The sequence below is a fragment of the Urocampus carinirostris genome, chromosome 18, assembly GCF_059441175.1.
Source record: "Urocampus carinirostris isolate Australia breed hairy pipefish chromosome 18, RoL_Ucar_1.0, whole genome shotgun sequence".
In the NCBI taxonomy this organism is placed as follows: Eukaryota; Metazoa; Chordata; class Actinopteri; order Syngnathiformes; family Syngnathidae; genus Urocampus; species Urocampus carinirostris.
Genome location: NC_142366.1, coordinates 1,712,985 through 1,733,741, shown reverse-complemented (window position 1 = coordinate 1,733,741; position 20,757 = coordinate 1,712,985). Strand labels below are relative to the sequence as shown.

The 20,757-nt window shown below is 44.4% G+C and overlaps 1 protein-coding gene across 1 annotated transcript; it reads left to right on the top strand.

Annotated features, from left to right (window-relative positions):
- Positions 1-629: 629 nt before the first annotated feature.
- Positions 630-20,640, top strand: chodl (chondrolectin). Its single transcript, XM_088322687.1, has 8 exons — positions 630-822; positions 10,135-10,310; positions 10,376-10,506; positions 19,024-19,181; positions 19,247-19,300; positions 20,027-20,071; positions 20,311-20,407; positions 20,473-20,640. Exons 1-8 carry the CDS (start codon positions 642-644, stop codon positions 20,570-20,572), a joined length of 942 nt encoding a protein of 313 aa, XP_088178813.1. The 5' UTR covers positions 630-641; the 3' UTR covers positions 20,573-20,640.
- Positions 20,641-20,757: the final 117 nt, after the last annotated feature.

The window sequence follows — 20,757 nt, the reverse complement described above, 5'->3', positions numbered from 1 at the left end:
GGCTTAAAGTGACTGAACTGCATCATTTAGTTTCTTGTTTTTTTTTCAACTTTCACAACATTTTTGTTTTTTTGGGAACCAGTAGCAACAAGACATTAGGTGACATTTTTCTAATTTGAGTCATCATGTCTGACCAAACATATTTTTTTTAACTAGTTATCATTGGCTCACGTTTTGGGACCTAACAGGTCACAGGTTCGATTCCTGGATCCTTTGAGTCAAATGTGGATGTGTCCTTGGGCAAGACACTGAACCCGTAATGCCCCTAATATGCAGGTAGCCACCTTGCATGGCTAACTCTGCTATCGTTGTGTGAATGTGTAAGTGTGAAGCGCACAGTAAAGTGCTTTGAGGAGTCTTCAGTGACTGGTTAAAGCACTCTGGAAATACAGCGCATTTACCCTCAAGTGTTTATAAAAGTTTCAGGATGCGCACTCTACCTCTAGGCCACCGAGATGTTGATCGCCCAAAATGTTGCCCCGACTCTGTTGTCACGGCGATGACATCTTTCCGATGATGTCATCATCCAGCTATTGATTGTGCTATTGATTAGTGTCTCTGCTGCCCCGCTAAACCAATTACACTGAGTGTTATGAGTGAGGGAGGGGATAGAACGGTGCTGAGGAAAGGGGTGGACCCAAATGACGATCCTGATCAGCTTCACTTACTTTAACAGCGAGAAGAGAAGAGAAGAGATGTGCTCTTTCTTCTTTCTAGGGGATTATTTCCAAAATCGAGAAGGCAAAATGACCCACGACCTGAGGTTTGTGCTAGCTGCCATCTTTATTGTCACAGCGGTCCATGGAGGGAGAGTCTTAAGCGGTGAGTACGGATGACTGGGGGGGGAAGGAAAGAAGCTCCATTCGTTCCACAATGTGAAAATAGTGATGACTGTGTGGAATTGTGATGACACTGGAGCTAATCTCTCTAAGAGTGTGTAGTTAGAAGTTTACACGGGAAGCTCTTAGTGTAATTTGATTTAATGAGGTGTTGTTTGTTGTCTGATTAAAAAAAAAAATTACAAACCCTTCTTTAAAACACTAATCCGAGTTAAAAACTAAATTTTTGTTCTCCACACCAATCTATAACCATTACGTCATATACATTACATATTTGGAAGACTCTATATATATATATATATATATATACCGTATTTTCCGCACTATAAGGCGCACCTAAAGCCTTAATTTTTTTCAAAAGCTGACCATGCGCCTTATAATACAGTGCGCCGTATATATGGCTCAATATTAAATCGCAAGGTCTCGCAACTTACGCAACAGCCGCAGACTCAATTTTCCCCCTGAACGTGGAGTAGTCCGCGGTGTATGCTGGGATTTATATACCGGCGTTTCATTGGCCAACCAATGTGTCAATCATCATTTTAATCGATCGCTATTGGCTGAAGTTATTCGGAGCCTCGGATAGGCCAGAGGGCCAAAACAAACCCTGCAATTGGCCGAAAAAGATGTGTCAATTATCAGTTAAATCGATCGCTGTTGGCTGAAGTTATTTGGAGCCTCGGATAGGCTAGAGGGCGAAAACAAACCTTGCAATTGGCCGAAAAAGATGACTGAATAGCAAGTTTGGTAAACTACGCCATAAAGAAACATGCTTCATTAGTCTGTATTTGTAAATATTTTACTCTCCTGGATTTACTACACCCACGGTTGTAAGAAGACCATGGTTGCGTATCATTATTGAACGTGAGAACTTAGGTGAGCTATGCGGCTTTATATTTTCCCGGTATCTTGTTTTAGAACGATCTTGATGTTGCTGTGATGAGTTGAGTGAATTAAACTCAATTCCAAGTGTTTATTGTCATATGCACAGTAAAGTTGCGAGCGAAAAAGAAAATAGAAACTGAGGAATGGTTGGCATTTCTTGAATCCCAAGACTTTAATCTTCCGAATGATATTTGAAACGATGCATTTGAGCGACATCGTACGGACAGCGCATCCGCACGTGTCTACGACACGTATTTGCTTCTTTGCAAGCTTTGGGAATGTTAAGGGGGTAATCAGTTTGACTGAATCATCTGACTGTTTTGCCGATGTTCCCATTGAAGCGCCTTATAATCCGGTGCGCCTTATCTATGGAAGATATAGGACCAAAAACTATTTTTTGGGGGTGCGTCCTATAACCCGGTGCACCCTATAGTGCGGAAAATACGGTATATATATATATATATATATATATATATATATATATATATATACAGTGGAACCTCAGCTTTCGAACGTCTCTCAGTTCAAACAAATCTGAGTCCGACCAAAAATTTCGAGAATATATTGCTTCGCTGTTCGGTCAAAAAATCGGAGTTCGAACCCCGGTAATGCGTGAGTGTGTACGCCAGGGTGTGATGCTGAGCGGCATGACCAACTGTTATCGCGTGCGGATGTGCTTCGTTTTGCTTTCGCTTTTATTATAGGTGTACGAGGTGTTTTAGCCCCTAATTATGCCTCCAAAGAAAGTCAGTGCAAGCAGCAAAGTTGCTACAGTTGAAAAAAGAAAAGTAGTGCGTACAACTATTGCATTTAAGACATGTCAGTCCTTCCTACTCCATCTCTCTGCCCACCGTCCACCTGAAGATTACGATAACTCGAACGTACGATTAGCTTGGGCTAGCTTTATGATTCGAGGTAAACATTCAGGGTGTTGGAACAGGGCCCCCTTTCCAATGAACCGCTCACCACTTGTTGTGGAGGCCCGGGTGCTAAATGACTTGTAAACGACCTGATTTTTTTATTTTTACACATTCATGTTAGCTTAATCTTCCGTACGAAAGATTACGATAACGCGAACGTACGATTAGCCTTGGTTAGCTTTAAGTGTACGTTAAACATTCATGGTAAAAATTCAGGGTGTTGGAACAGAGCCCAACATTGAGGGGGTTGGAACGGAGCCCAACATTGAGGGGGTTGTAACGGAGCCCCGATTCCAATGATCCGCCCACCACTTTTTGTGGAGACCCGGGTGCTAAATGACTTGTAAACGACCTGATTTTTTTATTTTTACACGTTCATGTTAGCGTAATCTTTCTCACGGTGACACGAGCGTACGATTAGCCTGGGTTAGCTTTATGTTTACGTTGAACATTCAAGGTAAACGTTCAAGGTGTTGGAACGGATTAAAACGATTTACATTATTTTTAATGGGAAAAATGATTGCGTTGATCGAACAAATCGGTTTTCGGACAGGGTTCTGGAACGGATTATGGTCGAGAACCGAGGTTCCACTGTATGTATGTATGTATATGTATATATATATATATATATATATATATATATATATATATATATATATATAGTGGAACCTCGGTTCTCGACCATAATCTGTTCCATTTCTTTGTATGAAAACCGATTTGTACGATCACCGAAGTCGTTTTTTCCCATTAAAAGTAATGTAAAATTGTTTTAATCCATTCCAACACCCTAAATGTCTAACCCAGGCTAATCTTACGTTCGTGTTAGCGTAATCTTCCGTACGAAAGATTACGCTAACATGAACGTGTAAAAATAAAAAAATCTGGTTGTCTACACGTCATTTAGCACCCAGGTCTTCACAACAAGTGGTGAGCGGTTAAAGGATAAAGAAAAGAATTATGAGTAGGATTTCTTACCTTGGCGGTTGTCTGCAGAAGCCATGCTGTATTCCTGAAAGAAGGGAAACTCGCACACCTTCTTCATATTTTGCTATTATTTCTTTTTTAAATGCAATAGTTGTACGCACTACTCCTCTTTTTTCACCTGTAGCAACTTTGCCGCTTGCACCAACCTTCGTCTGAGGCATAATTAGGAGTTAAAACACTCCCTTCACCGCTTTTGAAAAACGAAAGCAGAGAAGGAGTGCGCGTTGCCGTGACAACAGTTTTTCACGAGGGGTGGGGGCAATCTACACTCGTACGCCGCTCAGCATCGCCCTTAGCGTACCGGCGTTCGAACTCCGATTTTTTGAACGAAAAGCGAAGCAAGAATTTCTCGAAATTTTGGGTCGAGAACCAATTTGTTTGAACTGAGGTTCCACTGTGTATATATATTTATATTCAGATTCAGATTCAGATTCAGATCTACTTTATATTGCTGGTTCAAGCCTCGGCCGAGTTATACCTAAGACTTACAACATTGGTATTCATTGCCTCCCTGCTTGGGGCTCGGCAGTAGGGGTCACCTAATGACTCCCAACACATCCGTTGGGTTGAGCGAGGGGGCTGGGGATCCCCGCTCTCTACCAATCTCCCAGAAAGAGTCAGGAATGTGTTCTTGACTCTAGCCACCTCCCACTAGGGGGATATGGCTCTGGTATAGATAGATAGAGCCATCTGAGCTTCCCTTGGGCAATTGTCATCAAAACAAAGCACAGTAACACGTACCAGCAACAAAGAACTGGTAAGCATCCAGATTTGTATAAGGTTTTAGATAAGCACTGGTACTTTACAATATAGTTTTACAGATGGTGTGGAGGAGTACAGCATCACTAGCTAACATTGCTATCATTATCATCCGTTTCTCTGAATAGTGGTTTTTGCAACTTCCGTCAAGGTGAGCATCTGCACAATGTTCGTTTGACTAGTTATTGCCAATGGTGTTGATTAGTATAATGGTGTTTGTTGTTGTGTAACACTTACGGCCCTCATCCACTGTTTAATCCCGCCTACTGCCGTCTAAGCATGTTGACGTCACGTGGTTGGGACACGGGTGCAAAGGGTCAATAGAAGACTAGGTAGGACACGCCCCTTTGAGCAGGGTTCCTAAACTTGTTAGGTGAAATTATCAGTATGTTCCAGTACATGTGGGCAGAGGGGAAAAAAGAGAATGGCGACTCGTTGTGCTGCTTATGGATGCACTTTTAAAAATGTGCAAGTTATGATTTATTTTAAATGTACATACATTGCCTTGACAGGGACGTTGAGCTGACCAATATGGCCACCACGTAGGCACGTTAGTTTGTGGGGTGCTACTTGGTAGGGTGCTAGTTGGTGGACTGCTAGTTAGTTGGCTGCTACAGTGCACTGACGTATTGAGTGTATCTGTGACAAACACCGATGTTATTTGCTAATACAGCTAGCTGGTGAATTAGCAATAACAAAAATTAAAAAGCTGAACCAAGGCCAGGGACAGCCATAACAGACTATGATCTGTTATTCTTAAAAACCATTGGGGTTTTCAGCAGGTGTATCTACAATGCTGCCAATTAGTAGTAAGTGTTTGTGAAAATAGAATAAGCTTTTATAATTTAATAGTATTAATTGCTAAAGTTATGCAAGTGGCTAACGTGAAAGTAGCTAGTAGGCACATCTGTAATGTTAGCAATAAGTACTTAGCGTTTGTGACACAAGGGGCCAAAGGGGTTGGGTGCGCAGAGAGCTGGGTAGCAGCCAAAGGAGGGTTTTTTTGGCGTGGCAATTCCTGGCTACAGAAACTGGCTTTTGGGACATGGAATGTTACCTCCTTGGCGAAGAAGGAGCCTGAGTTAGTGTGTAAGGTTGAGAAGTCAGGCTCACATCCACACACAGTTTGGGCTCTGGTACCAGTTTTCGCCAAAGGGGTTGGATTCTCTCCCACTCTGTAGTCCTTGGTGAAAGGCGCATATTTGTTGTGCCACGGCTCAGCGCCTGTACGTCTGGGTTCATCCCGGTTAGACAAGAGGGAAGCCTCCTTCCGCCTTTGTGTAGAGGGATGGGTCCTGCCTGTTGTTTGTGCCTATACACCAAATAGCAGTTCAGAGTAACCAACCTTCTTGGAGTCCTTGGAGGGTGTGCTTGAGAGCATGCCCCTTAGGTTTTAGAACAGGGGATCGTGTAATACTAGTCTGTAGTTTGCAATAATCCGTGGTCTCTGCAGCCAGCCTCCCCTGACCTAAACAAGAGTGGTGTATTGTTATTGGACTTCTGTGCCCGTCATGGCTTGTCGATAAGAAACAGTATGTTCAAACATATGGCTGTCCATATGTGCAATTGGCACCAGGACACCGTAGAACACAGTTCGATGATCGACTTTGTACTCGTTTCATGGGACCTGCAGCCGCATGTTTTGAACACTCAGGTGAAGAGAGGGGCGGAGCTGGTGGTGAGTTAGCTCCGATGGCAGACCCAAGTGTGTTGTGAGGGTCTGTTGGGAACCGCCAGAGTTTCAATTCACACCTCCGGCAACACTTTGCACATATCTCGGGGGAGGCGGGGGACATTGAGTCCAAGTGTACCATGTTCCATGCCTCTATCGTCGAGGCGGCTGATCGAAGCTGCGGCCATAGTGTAATCGGGACCTGCTGTCGCGGCAACCCTCAGATCCGTTGCTGGTCAAGCTAAAGGAGTCTTATCGGGCTCTCCTGGCATGCCTGTTTCTTGGCCAGGCGAAATGTGGCTTCAGCAGTTGCCGAGGCAAAAAACTCAGGCATGGGTGGAGTTTGGTGAGGCCTTTGAAGGTAACTTCAGAACAGCTTTGAGGTAATTCCGGTCCACCATCCGGCGTCTTAGGGGGGGAACGCGCTGAGCCATCCACTGTGGAGATGGGGCGCTGCTGGCCTCGACCCGGACATCGGGAATCAGAGGGCAGAATACTTTGAAGGCTCTCATCTCACTGGGGTTGAAGTCACTGAGGTGGTCAAAAAGCTCCTCTGTGGCAATGCCCCAGGGGTGGATGAGGCTCTGTATGCTTTAGGCATGTCATGGTTGACACGCCTCTGCAACATTGCGTGGACATCGGAAACAGTACCTCTGGACTGGCAGACTAGGATAATTCCCCTTTTCAAAAAAGAGGGACCGCAGAGTGTGTTCCAACTAAAGGGGAATCCCCCTTCTCAGTCTCCCTGGTAAGGTCTATTCAGGGGTACTGGAGAAAAGTGTTTGTCAGGAAGTTAAATCTTGGATTCAAGAGGAGCAGTGTGGAACAGTGGACCAGCTCTACACACACTTCAGGGTCCTCGAGTATACATGGGAGTTTCCCCATGTGTTTTGTGAACTTGAAGAAGGCATTTTATTTCCTTGGGAAGCCCTGTGGGGGTTGCTTCGGGTGTATGGGGTACAACACAGTCTTATCCAGGGTGTGCGGTCCATTGTATGCCTGATGCCAGAGTTTGGTCCGCATTTTATGTAGCTCTGATTTATATGCAGTGGGAGTTGGACTCTGCCAGGGTTCCTTTTGTCACTGATTCTGTTAATAACATTATGGACACAGTTTCTAGGTGCAGCATTGGTGGGGAAAGGAGGCCGGTTTTGGCATTGCAGTTCTGCTTTTTGCTGATGATGTGGTGCTCTTGGCTTCCTCAAGCCGTGATCTTCAGCTCTCGCTGGTGTGATTCACAGCCAAGTGTAAAGCGGCTGGATGAAGATCAGCACCGAGACCATGGTACTCAGCCGGAAAAGGGTGACATGCTTTATTATGGTTGGGGCTGAGATCCTGAAATTATTTTTTATTTGATCTTTTTCTTTTTAGAAAGAGCAGGTTTTCGAAAAATGAGTCAGAATTCCAATCTCTACAACGGACCATTCGAGTTAGATTTCTTTGATTAAACTCCCTTTTTATTGTTTACTGCTGATTGTTATTTTATTATATTGTTTACTGTTTCTTTTTGTTGCACTTCAAGTGCAAAATAAATCTGTTGCTGAAGAGGTGCAATACATAATACAAGGTTCTTTAACACAACTAAGTGTCAGTTCTCTATTCAACTGATTCAAATACTGTCCAAAAAATACTTTTCCAAACAACTAATTACTTTGACTATAAAAAAAACGAGTTAATAACTTAGTTACTTTTTGGAAGAAGTGGTAACTATAACCACATTTTTTTAAAGTAACCCTAATGCCCAACCCTGGTAATATTTGACCACTAGATGGCACAGTATTGTCTAACGAAAATGAAAAACAAGCAAACTTTGCAGCAAGAGGACAGACATTTGTGGTGAAGACTAGGTATGGTTTCTCCACCTATGAATATTTATAGTAATTAACATTGGTATGATAGTTCATGTATTTTTGGCTAGTATTTAAATCTGTGTTTGTTTTTTGTACCACGTCACGGTTACCCCTAGGGTTTTAGGGGCACCACTGTACTTTGGCAAGTACAGCCTGGTGACGCCCATTCCTCTCCAGGCCTTTTTTTGCATAGGGGTTTGCTTCCCCACATGACAACAGATAGTGTTGAAGAGAATTTGTCTCGTACGCGTTCACAGAGAATGCAGGAATCAATGTTGCAAGAGGGAGCTCTTATTTTATACAGCAGTGTCACAAGAATAACTCAAAGAATCTACAGACAGCGTGAGTCTTATACTTTCAATACAGCCACGTGAAGGGGGTTGTCCCGTATTCCATAGTCCTTGGAAATGTTTTTACTTTTGGGTCAGTTTGCCCTTTGCTGGAGCCTCTTGTCTATTTGTTTATACTCTCCGTCTACTGAGACCTTCCCAAAATGTAAGCAACCTTTCTCCCAAGTGTAAGCAAGTCTTTCTAAATGTCAACGAGCCCTCTGAAGAAATGCAAGCAAGTTTATTCTCCTAACGTAAGCAGGTTTATATTCTACTACAATAGTACTGGTTTCCATGGATCCCAGTAGCAGAAGAAGCCTCCTGATTTGACTCAGATAGAGTAACTTTCTTTATCATCTGGTCGCCATTGTTTTTTGGTGCATACCAGGGGTCTCAAACTTGAAAAATGGACAAGATTAAAAAATAAGACAATAACAAAAAAGAAATAAGACAAAAAGTAAAACGCAAAAAATAATGAAAAGAAAAATTTAAAAAAGTGAAAAACAGAAAAATGAAATAAGAAATTGCATTTTTTTCCCTTTTTGTCTTTTTTTCTTTTAATTTTCTTTCCTTTTCCTTCTCTTTTTCTATTCCCGTTTCCTTTTTTAATCTTTTTGTCATTTCTTCCTTTCATTTTTTTTGATCATTTTTTAAGAAAAATCTATTTCCCTCCTTTTTGACTTTCATTGGAAAAGGCCAAGTCAAAATGGGAAGGGCTGCTTTTTGTTCATTTTCAGTCTCTGTAGTTTGTCTTCTTCCTTGGACTCAATGTTGGCAGCTCTACACATGAGAGATAAATATAAATATATTTATAAATAAATAAATATATATATATATATATATATATATATATATAAATAAGACACTGTCCTTTTAAGAAGAGTGGAATGTTTTTATCAGCACTTTTTCTGGAAAAAGACCATTTGTCCCAGCCTCACCCACATCCTAGCTTCAGCATCCCCCAACTCAATTGAGTTTGAGACCCCTGGTGTAAAGCGTCATTCTGTTCTTCAGCATGAATGACGCTTTACATAATTGACATTGACAACATGTGACAACCCTGATTTTGTTCCATAGTAATGAGTGTCAAATAACTATTAAATTGTACAATATGCATTGCATGTAAAGGTCAAAAAGCACTACATATGGAAATTGTTCCTGGAAAATCTTGCAGCTATGGGGCTTTGTTCATATTGATAACAACAACCATGAATGGCCCAATTTAGGAATTTTCCTTGTTAATCATGAATACAGTGAAAGAAGTGTGGTTTTATTTTAGACATCAAAAGCCTTTTTACAGCAAGTCAAGAAAACATTGACATGTATATACTTTATGTAATAAATGATAAATCTCCCAGAGATTCACTTTCTTTGATGTGGCTGTTTGTTGTAAAAAAAATTTGTCTTCATTATTAATGAACTGCATTGTTCCGTTTTGAAAGTACTATATATTTCACGTTATTATTAGTTTTCCACTAACAGGTGCTCCATTTGTGAAACTCATTGCTTTTAGCTCCATTACCAGTAAACAGAAACAAAATTACCATATACCCATGACAAAAGCAAAAAAGGAGGACTACATATTACAAACGGTCCCTTTAGAGCCCCAATCTGTAATATTTGACCACTAGATGGCACTGCATCCTAATGTGAACAACCAGTGCCATGAGCACAGCATAGCAGCAATCTGCCAGACAAACATGGCTGCGATTCTTTGGTAGGGATTCCAGTATGTAAAAGAAATACATATTTCTCGACCTATGATTTTTTTTTTTTATTAACGTTGGTATGATAGTTCATGTATTTTGCCTGGTATTCGAATTATGTTTGTTTTACAGAATGAACGGTTTTTGTACCACTGAGAGGCACTTAATATTACACACTGTCCCTTAAAAGGTCAGCAGGTGTGCATGGGCGGGACGTGGAGAGCATGCTACAAGATGGCGCACTTCCAACACGTATCGAGCCGTGTGGATTTCCAGGAAGCTGAGCTCGCCTGCCGTGTGGATGGCGGGCAGCTTGTCAGCATCCGATCGCCGCAGGAACAGAAACATATTCAGGCGCTGCTTGAGGTTGTTATGACATCAACACCATCATCATCTTTATCATCACCATCATCAGAATTGTTTTGCTCCAGGAGCTGCATTCAGGTTCTGAAATATCAGACGGTGACTTCTGGATTGGTTTAGCGCGCGTGGACGAGGAGGAAGGCGCCGTTTCCTGCTCGCAACGTTACAGGTGGACTGACGGCAGCCCTGCCGCCTTCAGGTGAAGCAACCAGAAAAGACCCTTTTTTTTGCAAACACGAGATAACAGACTTCACTCCCATTTGATACTAGCCGATTCAATTACTGCACATAATTAAATTAAAACATATTATTCAATTTACATCTGACAGTTTTTCATCATTGTTTGACATTGCAAACAGTTACATTTGTATGAAAAGTGTTGCTCGCGTATGCAGTCAGATTAAGTGTTTTAACCTTGATCTGCTACCTTATCGTGGTGGAGGAGTTTGTGTGTCCCAATGATCCTAGGAGCTATGTTGTCAGGGGCTATAAGCCCCTGGTAGGGTCACCCCATGGCAAACAGGTTCTAGGTGAGTGGCCGGACAAAATGCAGATCAGATGACCCCTTATGATGAGCAAAAACAATGGTCCTCAATTTCCCTCACACAGACGCGGGTTATCGGGGCCCCCTTCTGGAGCCAGGCCTGGAGGTGGGGTCCGCTGGCGAGTGCCTGGTGGCCAGGGGCCCACGGGGGCCGGCCGGGCACAGACGTGGGACCCTCTTCCCATGGGCTCACCACCTGTAGGAGGGGCCAAAGGGTTCGGGTGCGCAGAGAGCTGGGTAGCGGCCAAGGGAGGGGTCCTTGGCGCGTGGATCCCCGGCTACAGAAACTGGCTTTTGGGACAAGGAACGTTACCTCTCTTGCAGGGAAGGAGCCCGAGTTGGTGCGTGAGGTTGAGAAATTCCAACTAGATATAGTCAGACAAACCTCCACGGACGGCTTGGGCTCTGGTACCAGTCCTCTCGAAAGGGGTTGGACTCTCTTCCACTCTGGAGTTGCCCGTGCTGAGAGGCGCATATTACCGTATTTTCCGCACTATAAGGCGCACCTAAAAGTCTTGTTTTTTTTCAAAAGCTGACCATGCGCCTTATAACACAGTGCGCCTTATATATGGCTCAATATTAAATTCGCAAGGTCTCGCAACTACGAGAAACAGCCGCCGACTCCATTTTTCGCGCTGTGTATACTGGGAAATATTAAACGATTGGTAGTTGCCGGGGCTCGTGTTGTATTTGTTTACTAAGTGGCAAAATGGCTACCCCATTAAACTGCTTAATTCATATTCAACAAATACAGTATTTGTCTGAATCCAGGGTTATGACTGGTGAAGATGTAAAGCACAATTTACCTTAAACAAACGCAGAATTATTCAGAATGTCACGTTTGAGAGAGAGAGAGAGCGAGAGAGAGAGAGAGCGAGATTCTCTTTCATACGTGCATTTGTATAAGAAAATGGCTCCTGTTAAGAGACACGCGTACAACGCCGAGTTTAAACTCAAAGCGATCAGTCACGCAGCACAACACGGCAATAGAGCGGCAGCGAGAGAGTTAAACTTAAATGAATCGATGGTACGGAAGTGGAGAAAGGATGAAGATAAGCTCCGCCAAGTAAGGAAAACTCAACAAAGTTTCCGTGGCAATAAAGCAAGATGGCCAGAGTTAGAGGAGACACTTGAACAGTGGGTTGTTCAACAAAGAGCGGCAAGCAGAAGTGTCAGTACGATAACTATACGTATGAAGGCAACAGCGCTGGCACAAAAACACCGGACGTGTTGGATGGCCCATTCACTGAGATATGGTCAATTCGAACACAGCAGAAGATGAATTCGAGGGATTCGTCGATGAGGAGCTTATAGAGTGATCTTTGTTTTTCTTTTGTGTGTTTACGTTTTACATTTTACAGTTATTATGTTATTGCTTTGCACTCGTTGTTTTTGCACATTACGAGTGTCACTTTATTGCGATTGCACTAACGTTTCATTTAAAATAACAGTATCAGACGTTTTTTTCTTTGCGTGTTGACTAAATGGACAAAAAATAAAATGATATGTCGATGTTGTTCAAAGATGTCAAAGATGTGTCACGAAAATGCTTTACCTCAGAGAAAATAATAAAACGGCTGTTTATTTATTTTGGGAGTGAATGGAGTTGTGGAAAGCTTGTTTGTTAATAAAGTTTGACCTTTTTGAATATTTTGTTGACATTCCCTTGAGCGTGGCAACATCTAGAGGTTGCATGAAGTAACTACATTCTCTACTGTAGTCAAGTCGTCACATTTATTTACCGTAAATAGCCCTTAATCCCAAAAATGTCTCGAAGGACTGCACAGGATTACAATTACAAAATTGCACAATTACCTGATCTTAAACCAGCATGCACTTATAGCGCCTTATAATGGGGTGCGTCTTATGTATGGCATAAGTTTTAAAATATATCATTCATTGAAGGTGCGCCTTATAACATGGTGCGCCATATAGTGCGGAAAATACGGTAGTTGCTCCACGGCTCGGCGCCTGTACGTTGGGGTTCACCCCAGTAGACGAGAAGGTAGCCTCCCTCCGCCTTCGGGTGGGGGTACGGTTCCTGACTCTTGTTTGTGCTTATGCACCAAATAGCAGTTCGGAGTACCCACCCTTCTTGCAGTCTTTAGAGGGTGTGCTTTAGAGCGCGCCCCCTGGGGACTCCCTCGTACTGCTGGGAGACTTCAACGCTCACGTGGGCAATGACAGTGAGACCTGGAGGGGCGTGATTGGGAAGAACGGCCCCCCTGACCTGAACCCGAGTGGTGTTTCGTTATTGGACTTCTGTGCCCGTCATAGTTTGTCCATAATGAACACCATGTTCAGACATAAGGGTGTCCATATGTGCACTTGGCACCAGGACACCCTAGGCCGTAGTTCGATGATCGACTTTGTCGTTGTTTCGTCGGATCTGCGGCTGCATGTTCTGGACACTCTGGTGAAGAGAGGGGCGGAGCTGTCAACTCATCACCACCTGGTGGTGAGTTGGCTTCGATGGTGGGGGAAGATGCCGGCCCGACCCGGCAGACCCAAGCGTGTTGTGAGGGTCTGTTGGGAACGGCTGGCAGAATCTCCTGTCAGAAGAAGTTTCAATTCACACCTCCGGCAGAACTTTGCCCATGTCCAGAGGGAGGCGGGGGACATTGAGTCCGAAAGGACCATGTTCCGCGCCTCCATTGTCGAAGCTGTGGCCGTAAGGTAGTCGGTGCCTGCCGCGGCGGCAACCCTCAGACCCGTTGGTGGTCACCGGCGGTGAGGGATGCTGTCAAGCTGAAGAAGGAGTCTTATCGGGCCTTCCTTGCCTGTGGGACTCTCAAAGCAGCTAGCAGGTATCGGCTGGCCAAGCGGAATGCGGCTTTGGCAGTTAAGAGGCAAAAAATCGGGCATGGGAGGAGTTTAGCGAAGCCATGGAAGCCGACTTCCGAACGGCTTCAAGGAAATTCTGGTCCACCATCCGGCGTCATAGGGGGGAAAGCGGTGTGCCATTGACACTGTGTATAGTGCCGATGGGGCGCTGCTGACCTCGACCCGTGACGTTGTGAATCGGTGGGCGGAGTACTTCGAAGACCTCCTCAATCCCACCGACACGTCTTCCTCTGGGAAGCAGAGCCTGAGGACTCTGGGTTGGGCTCTCGTATCTCTGGGGTTGAAGTCACCGGGGTGGTCAAAAAACTCCTCGGTGGCATGGCCCCGGGGGTCGATGAGATCCGCCCAGAGTTCATTAAGGCTCTGGATGTTGTGTTGTCTGCAACATCACGTGGACATCGGGGACAGTGCCTCTGGACTGACAGACTGGGGTGGTGGTTCCTGTCTTTAAGAAGGGGGACAGGAGAGTGTGTTCCAACTACAGGGAAATCACACTTCTCAGCCTCCCTGGTAAGGTCTATTCAGGGGTACTGGAGAGAAGGGGCCGCCAGGAAGTCTAATCTCGGATTCAGGAGGAACAGTGTGGTTTTCGTCCTGGCCGTGGAACACTGGACCAGCTCTATACACTCTGCAGGGTCTTTGAGGGTGCATGGGAGTTTGCCTGTGTTTTGTAGACTTGGCGAAGGCATTCGACCATGCTCCTCGGGAGGCCCTGTGGGGGGTGCCTCGGGAGTTTGGGGTACCGCACAGTCTTATCTGGGCTGTGCGGTCCCTGTATGCCCAATGCCAGAGTCTGGTCCGCATTGCCGGCAGTAAGTCGGATTCGTTCCCGGTGAGGGTTGGGCTCCGCCAGGGCTGCCCTTTGTCACCGATTCTGTTCATAACTTTTATGGACAGAATTTCTAGGCGCAGCCTTGGTGGGGATGGATTCCGGTTTGGGGGCCTCAACATTGCGTCACTGCTTTTTGCAGATGACGTGGTGCTGTTGGCTTCCTCAGGCCATGATCTTCAGCTCTCGCTGGAGCGATTCGCAGCGGAGTGTGAAGCGGCCAGGATGAGGATCAGCACCTCCAAGTTCAAGGCAATAGTACTCAGTCGGGAAAGGGATGAATGCTCCCTCCGGGTCGGGGAGGAGGTCTTGCCCGAAGTGGAGGAGTTCAAGTATCTTGGGGTCTTGTTCACGAGTGAGGGTAGGATGGAACGGGAGATTGACGGACGGGTCGGTGCAGCATGTGCCGTCATTTGGACCCTGTACCGGTCCGACGTGGTGAAGAGGGAGCTGACCCGAAAGGCAAAGCTCTCGATCTACCGGTCGATCTACGTTCCTACCCTCACCTATGGTCATGAACTTTTGGTCATGACCGAAAGAACACGATCCCGGATGCAAGTGGCCGAAATGAGTTTCCTCCGCAGGGTGGCTGGGTTCTCCTTTAGAGATAAGGTGAGAAGCTCAGTTATCTGGGAGGGACTCGGTGTAGAGCCACTGCTCCTCCGCGTTGAGAGGAACCGGTTGAGGTGGCTTGGGCATCTGATAAGGATGCCCCCTGGACGCCTCCCTCGGGAGGTGTACCGGGTATGTCCCACCGGCAAGAGGCCCCGGGGGCGACCCAGGACACGTTGGAAAGACTATGTCTTTCGGCTGCCTTGGGAACGCCTCAGGGTCCCGTCGGATGAGCTGGAGGAGGTGGATGGGGATGGGGACGTCTGGGCTTCCTTTTTAAGGCTGCTGCCCCCGCGACCCGACCTCGGATAAGCAGAAGACAATGGATTTATGGATGGATTGTGGTGTCCAGCTTGGGAGGGAAAAAGAGGAAGTGGGGGAATGAGGAAAAGGGAGACAGGTGGAAGTCAAGTGGGTGGGCGTTACCCCACTGCAAATATGAAGGTTGATCCAACGTGAATGCTCTGCAGCGCCCTGAGGTACAGGTCAGGCCTAAAATTTAATTGATTACATTTGGGTTTGGGCCGGTGCTTCTCTCTCGCTGACTTTTTTTAATATCCACCCGTCATTGTTCATTGTATCTTTGTCGAGGATGCATGCACCGCAGCATTGTCACTTATCAGCGCTCGCGCGGTCTGCAGCACTGTCAGACCAAGAGAAGCGGGCGGCAGAGATAGCAAAAATCAGCCTTCCTCCCAAGTCCTCAAAAATAAAATGTAAAAAAGTGGGTATGCTTCGGGCCAAGTCCCTTAAATCAAGTTAATTGGTTGGTGTCAGGCTTGGGCTGTAACATTTTAATATTAAGGCGCTGAGACCGAACTAAGGTGGGATTTTCAAAGGCAACGGTCATTTCAACTCATGAAACAATGACCGACACGGAGAAAAGTCCGCAAAAGTGTGGGAGCACTCCACACTTCACAAAACAAATAAGTGAAATGGCATGGGAACACCATTATGGTGAGGCAGCACACAAAATGAAAACATATTGGATTCACCGAAGAGAATGAGGGGAGCTCAGTTACTACATGATTAGCTTTTGTTTGTTCTTTGCATTTTAAGAATGGAAACGTGACCTTTGTAGATAGCCGATGTTTGCTTTTTAGCTGATGACTGCGTGTGTATTTGTAAGATTCTTTTTATTTCAGTAAATCATCTTAAACACTGTTTAATTGTGCGTTATAAAAAATACTCAACTTTCACACAATAGTAGTAAGATTAGACATCATCAGGCTTTAATTTTCTGGCTAAGTCGTAGTGATGAAGTGAGGAAACTTAACGTTCACTTGATGTGCCAGCGTTAGGTTGTTAGTGACTGAGTGTGTGTGTGTGAGCAAGACACTTTTTATTTCAGTTAAATGAAACAATTAAGTTTATTTGGGCACAGCACAAAAAACATACCAACCACTAGTTAAAGGGAACAACACATTCTTTTTACCAAACACGCGAAAAACAAATCAGCTGAACAATACAGTGTTATCATTAATATGTGCCCAAAAGGGAGTAAGCTTGAGCAGTCTTATTAAGTTTAAGATTAAGCATCAAGTTTTAATTTTCTGGCAAAGTCTGAGTGATTATTATGTCCTTGTAAATTGTGCCATTAAAATACTATACGTTCTTATCTCAATGGAAGACAGCAAACAATGACAAGCTTCATGACGAAAAAGAGACATCATACACGCCACAGCAAGCAGCTGTCATCATGATCCTCATTGACATGCTCACATTTTTTTATTGCTATCCAAAGTTTTCAACGAAGGAAGAATGAGTTGGTGTGCAAAGGTGATAGTGGTTACTTTTTCCCTGTTAATGTTGAAAATCATGTTACTGGGTGGGCGGCACGGCGGCGCAGTGCTTAGCGCGTGTGCGGCACAGTTCTGAGGTCGTGGGAACCTCCTAAGTGGGTTGAAATCCAGCTCCCGGCCTTACTGTGTGGAGTTTGTATGTTCTCCCCGTGCTTGCGTGGGTTTCCTCCGGGCACTCCGGTTTCCTCCCACATTCCAAAAACATGCATTTCAGGTGAATTGGCCGGTCCAAATTGTCCCTAGGTGTGAATGAGCGAGTGAGTTGTCTGTCCCCGTGTGCCCTGCGATAGGCTGGCAACCAGTCCAGGGTGTCCCCTGCCCACTGCCCGATGATTGCTGGGATGGGCTCCAGCATCCCAGCGACCCTACTGAGGATAGGCGGTGCAGCTGATGAGATGAGATGTTACTGGGTTTGCACATTTGCATTTATTTCTTGTTCCAAAAGCTCATGTCCCTTTAAACAACAAAAATATCCATGTTCTTTTCATCTCATCTCATTAGCTACACCTCTTATCCTCAGTAGGGTCGCGGGGGTGCTGGAGCCCATCCCAGCAATCATCGGGCAGTGGGCAGGGGACACCCTGAACTGGTTGCCAGCCAATCGCAGGGCACACGGGGACAGACAAATCACTCGCTCATTCACACCTAGGGACGATTTGGACCGGCCAATTCACCTGAAATGCATGTTTTTGGAATGTGGGAGGAAAAAAGCACGGGGAGAATATACAAACTCCGCACAGGAAGTCTGGAGCTGGATTTGAACCCACGCAGGAGAGGTTCCCAAGACATGAACTGTGCCGCATATGCGCTAACCACTCCGCTGCCGTGCAACCCTCCATGTTCTTTTACTTTTTAAAATACATTTGCAGCTGCATACATTGATATTGTATTATATGTATGTACTTTTGTATATTGTTAAGTTATTTGACAAACACTTGGAATGTTAATGTTGATTCGTGTCACTGGGTTTTGAAATTTGTAATGATTTCTTGTTCCAAAAGCTCATGTCCCTTAAACAAGGAAGGTGCCCCCTTTTACACCATATAAAGAAAGTACTGTATATACTTGACGGTGTATTTTACACCTTTTTTTAACGATTAATATTGTAAAATACTCTTTTTTTCACTATTCTAGTAACAAAATGTCAATATTTGAATAAAGAGGAAGGTTTTTTTTAAATACAACTGAACGATTAATCGAGAATAGTCATAAGATTAATCAATTAATAAGATAATCATTTCATTCAGGGCAGCAACTAATGATTAAAGATTTAGTTTTCCTGCTTTTTATCTTTATGGAAAAGTTTTCCTTAAAAATGAAACTTTGCTGTTTGTTTTAAATATTATAGTGGCTCAAGCTTCTTTAAACTTCTGAAAAAAAGAAAAAAAAACCTGGTGCTTTTTTAAAAAAAAAAAAAACATATTTTTCTTAACGCCTAAAATAGCACGTCCGTGACTAATAAGTACATCAAAAAGGGATGGGTTTCTTCAGTGTTCTCTGGTTAATTAGTGGTAGATAGCAAATATACCTTTGGGAGTGGCAGCTTTGGCTACATCTAGTGGTCATATTTAAAACTGCAACTCGTTGTTTGACGCTCATTTATCTTTGATAGATAGATAGATACTTTGTTCATCCCCGAAGGGAAATTCACATTTCCAGCAGCATCCCTGAGCTGAGAACAATCGAAAATAACACGGGAGCTGCTGGAGTGGCTGCCATTCGTGACGGCGCCGGAAGAAAAGATTAAATTTGAATCATGTACAAACAAACAAACAATTGAATCATGTACAAACAAACAAACAAAATATTCATGTTTCAATAAGTGGAGTGTTAATAAAATGGGGGGAAAATAATACTGATATAACCAGGTAAAACTAATTTTAAGTTACCTGTCCAAATGAATGTTGTGCCATCTCACCTTTCCCACTCTCTCTCCTGCAGTTGACTTGCTGCTGCTCGCTCCTGAAACTAATACTTACCTCTTTGTGTGGTGCTTCTCTCTGGATTGTCTTACGAACCACACAAAATCATATGGCGAATGACATTTGGCCTGAGGGTCACGAGTTTGACCCATTTTGTCAACAGGAAATGGTACTTGGATGAACCATCGTGCGGGGCAGAGTCGTGTGTGGTAATGTACCACCAACCGGGCGCAGTTCCTGGACTGGGCGGGGCTTACCTCTACCAATGGAACGACGACCGCTGCTCCATGAAGCATAATTTCATCTGCAAATATCAAGCAGGTCCGTCCTGTCGCCTGCACGGCGCCATCGTTATGCTCCTTTCTTGACTCTTTTCGGTTCCTCAGGAGAGCGCCACTTGGAGGAGGAACTGGGAACCACAGCTGCTGGGTGGGGCATAGGTCAGTGAAAACCCCACGCTCATTTTCTCCCGAACTTCTCAGTGTCACTTTTAAATAGGAGTGACTACACATTTTTTTTGTGGCAAGTGTTAAATATATATGGGATGGGTGCCTGGTTGCTGTGTGAGAATGGGGAATGATGTGAGCCAGTGGTTTCTGGTAAGAGTGGGTTTGAGGCAAGGGTGTCATGTCACTTTGGCTGTTCGATTTGCATATGGATATAGTGGAGCATGAGGTGCGTGTAAAAACCAGGAGAGCAGCTATAGTGTGTGAGGGTAGGTTGCATGTACGTCAGCTGTTGTTGGGCATGTAGAAAGAATGAAGACTAAAAAGAATGTGTAGTGCAAAAGTGGGGGGAATTAGAATGAGAGGAAGGCCCACATATAATTGCATGGGTGGGGTTAAAAGTGCTCTGGATGTGAGGTTTGTTAATTAAATGGATGCAAGAGTGTTTGCTAAGGATAGCTTTGAATGGTGAAGGATAGTTAAGAATGACACGTATGGTGGAGGGGTTAATCAGTGTACTTGTTGTGCTGCGGGCTTAATATTCATTATCTGGTTGGGATGAGTGAATGGGAATAAATGTTTGGTGAGTGTGTTTTTGACTTTAGCCACCTCACACTAGGGGGATACAGCTTCAGTATGCAGATATAGATATATATGGCTTTGATCTGCACAAACTCGTATCTCAAGGTACTGCTGTACTCATTACGTGTGTGTGCGCAGAAACGACACTGGATGGGGATCATGTAACCCTGACTGAAGCTTCAGGTACATAAAAGCACACACTTTCCACCCACGTTGATTTTTTTCCCAAGACAATTCTGACAGTAGGCAGAGAAAATATAGACTTTACACAAATTTTGGAATACATCATAATCTATTTACTGACAATATAAACAAAAGAAAAACAGACATATTCATCTTTGGGTCCGGGTTCTAATTGTTCATAAGCAAAATAACAATCCAGTCAGGGCCGTCTCAATGAAAACATTCATCTCCTCTGGCAGGACCGTTGGCACTGTACGTAGTCCTCCCAACCTTCCCTCTTTTACTGCTTATCCTGGTGGCGGCAGGCACTTGTTATTGCCTCGTGCAGAGTGCCAGGTGAGTCCGACCGTTGGGCAATCCCTGCCGGATGCAATGTCATGTTCTTGTGCTACTTTCTCCAGCCCAGCACGGAGGCAAGCCAACTTATGGATCTCTAAGACGCCCAAAGATGGAACCTTGACTTCAGTTGAAGATGGGGGACATAATTTATCAGATTGCTAAATTACTAAATTTGCATGCTAAGCTTCTATTTTTTTGTGTTAACTGTCCAATAAAAAAAAACCGATTCAACACACAAGTGTTTTGCTTTTTCTGTTCCTGTTATACCTCTTTCTGTGTTTGTTAACATTGTGACACAACCTGTGGGCGGGGCTTAGCCTGGAGGCAAAAGCTAAAGCAAGACGATA

Coding starts and splice junctions, on each gene's coding strand:
- chodl (XM_088322687.1), top strand. CDS start 642: ATGACGATCCTGATCAGCTTCACTTACTTTAACAGCGAGAAGAGAAGA. Junction 823..10,134: donor TGGAGGGAGAGTCTTAAGCG/GTGAGTACGGAT, acceptor GTCCCTTAAAAG/GTCAGCAGGTGTGCATGGGC. Junction 19,301..20,026: donor AGCTGCTGGGTGGGGCATAG/GTCAGTGAAAAC, acceptor GTGTGTGCGCAG/AAACGACACTGGATGGGGAT.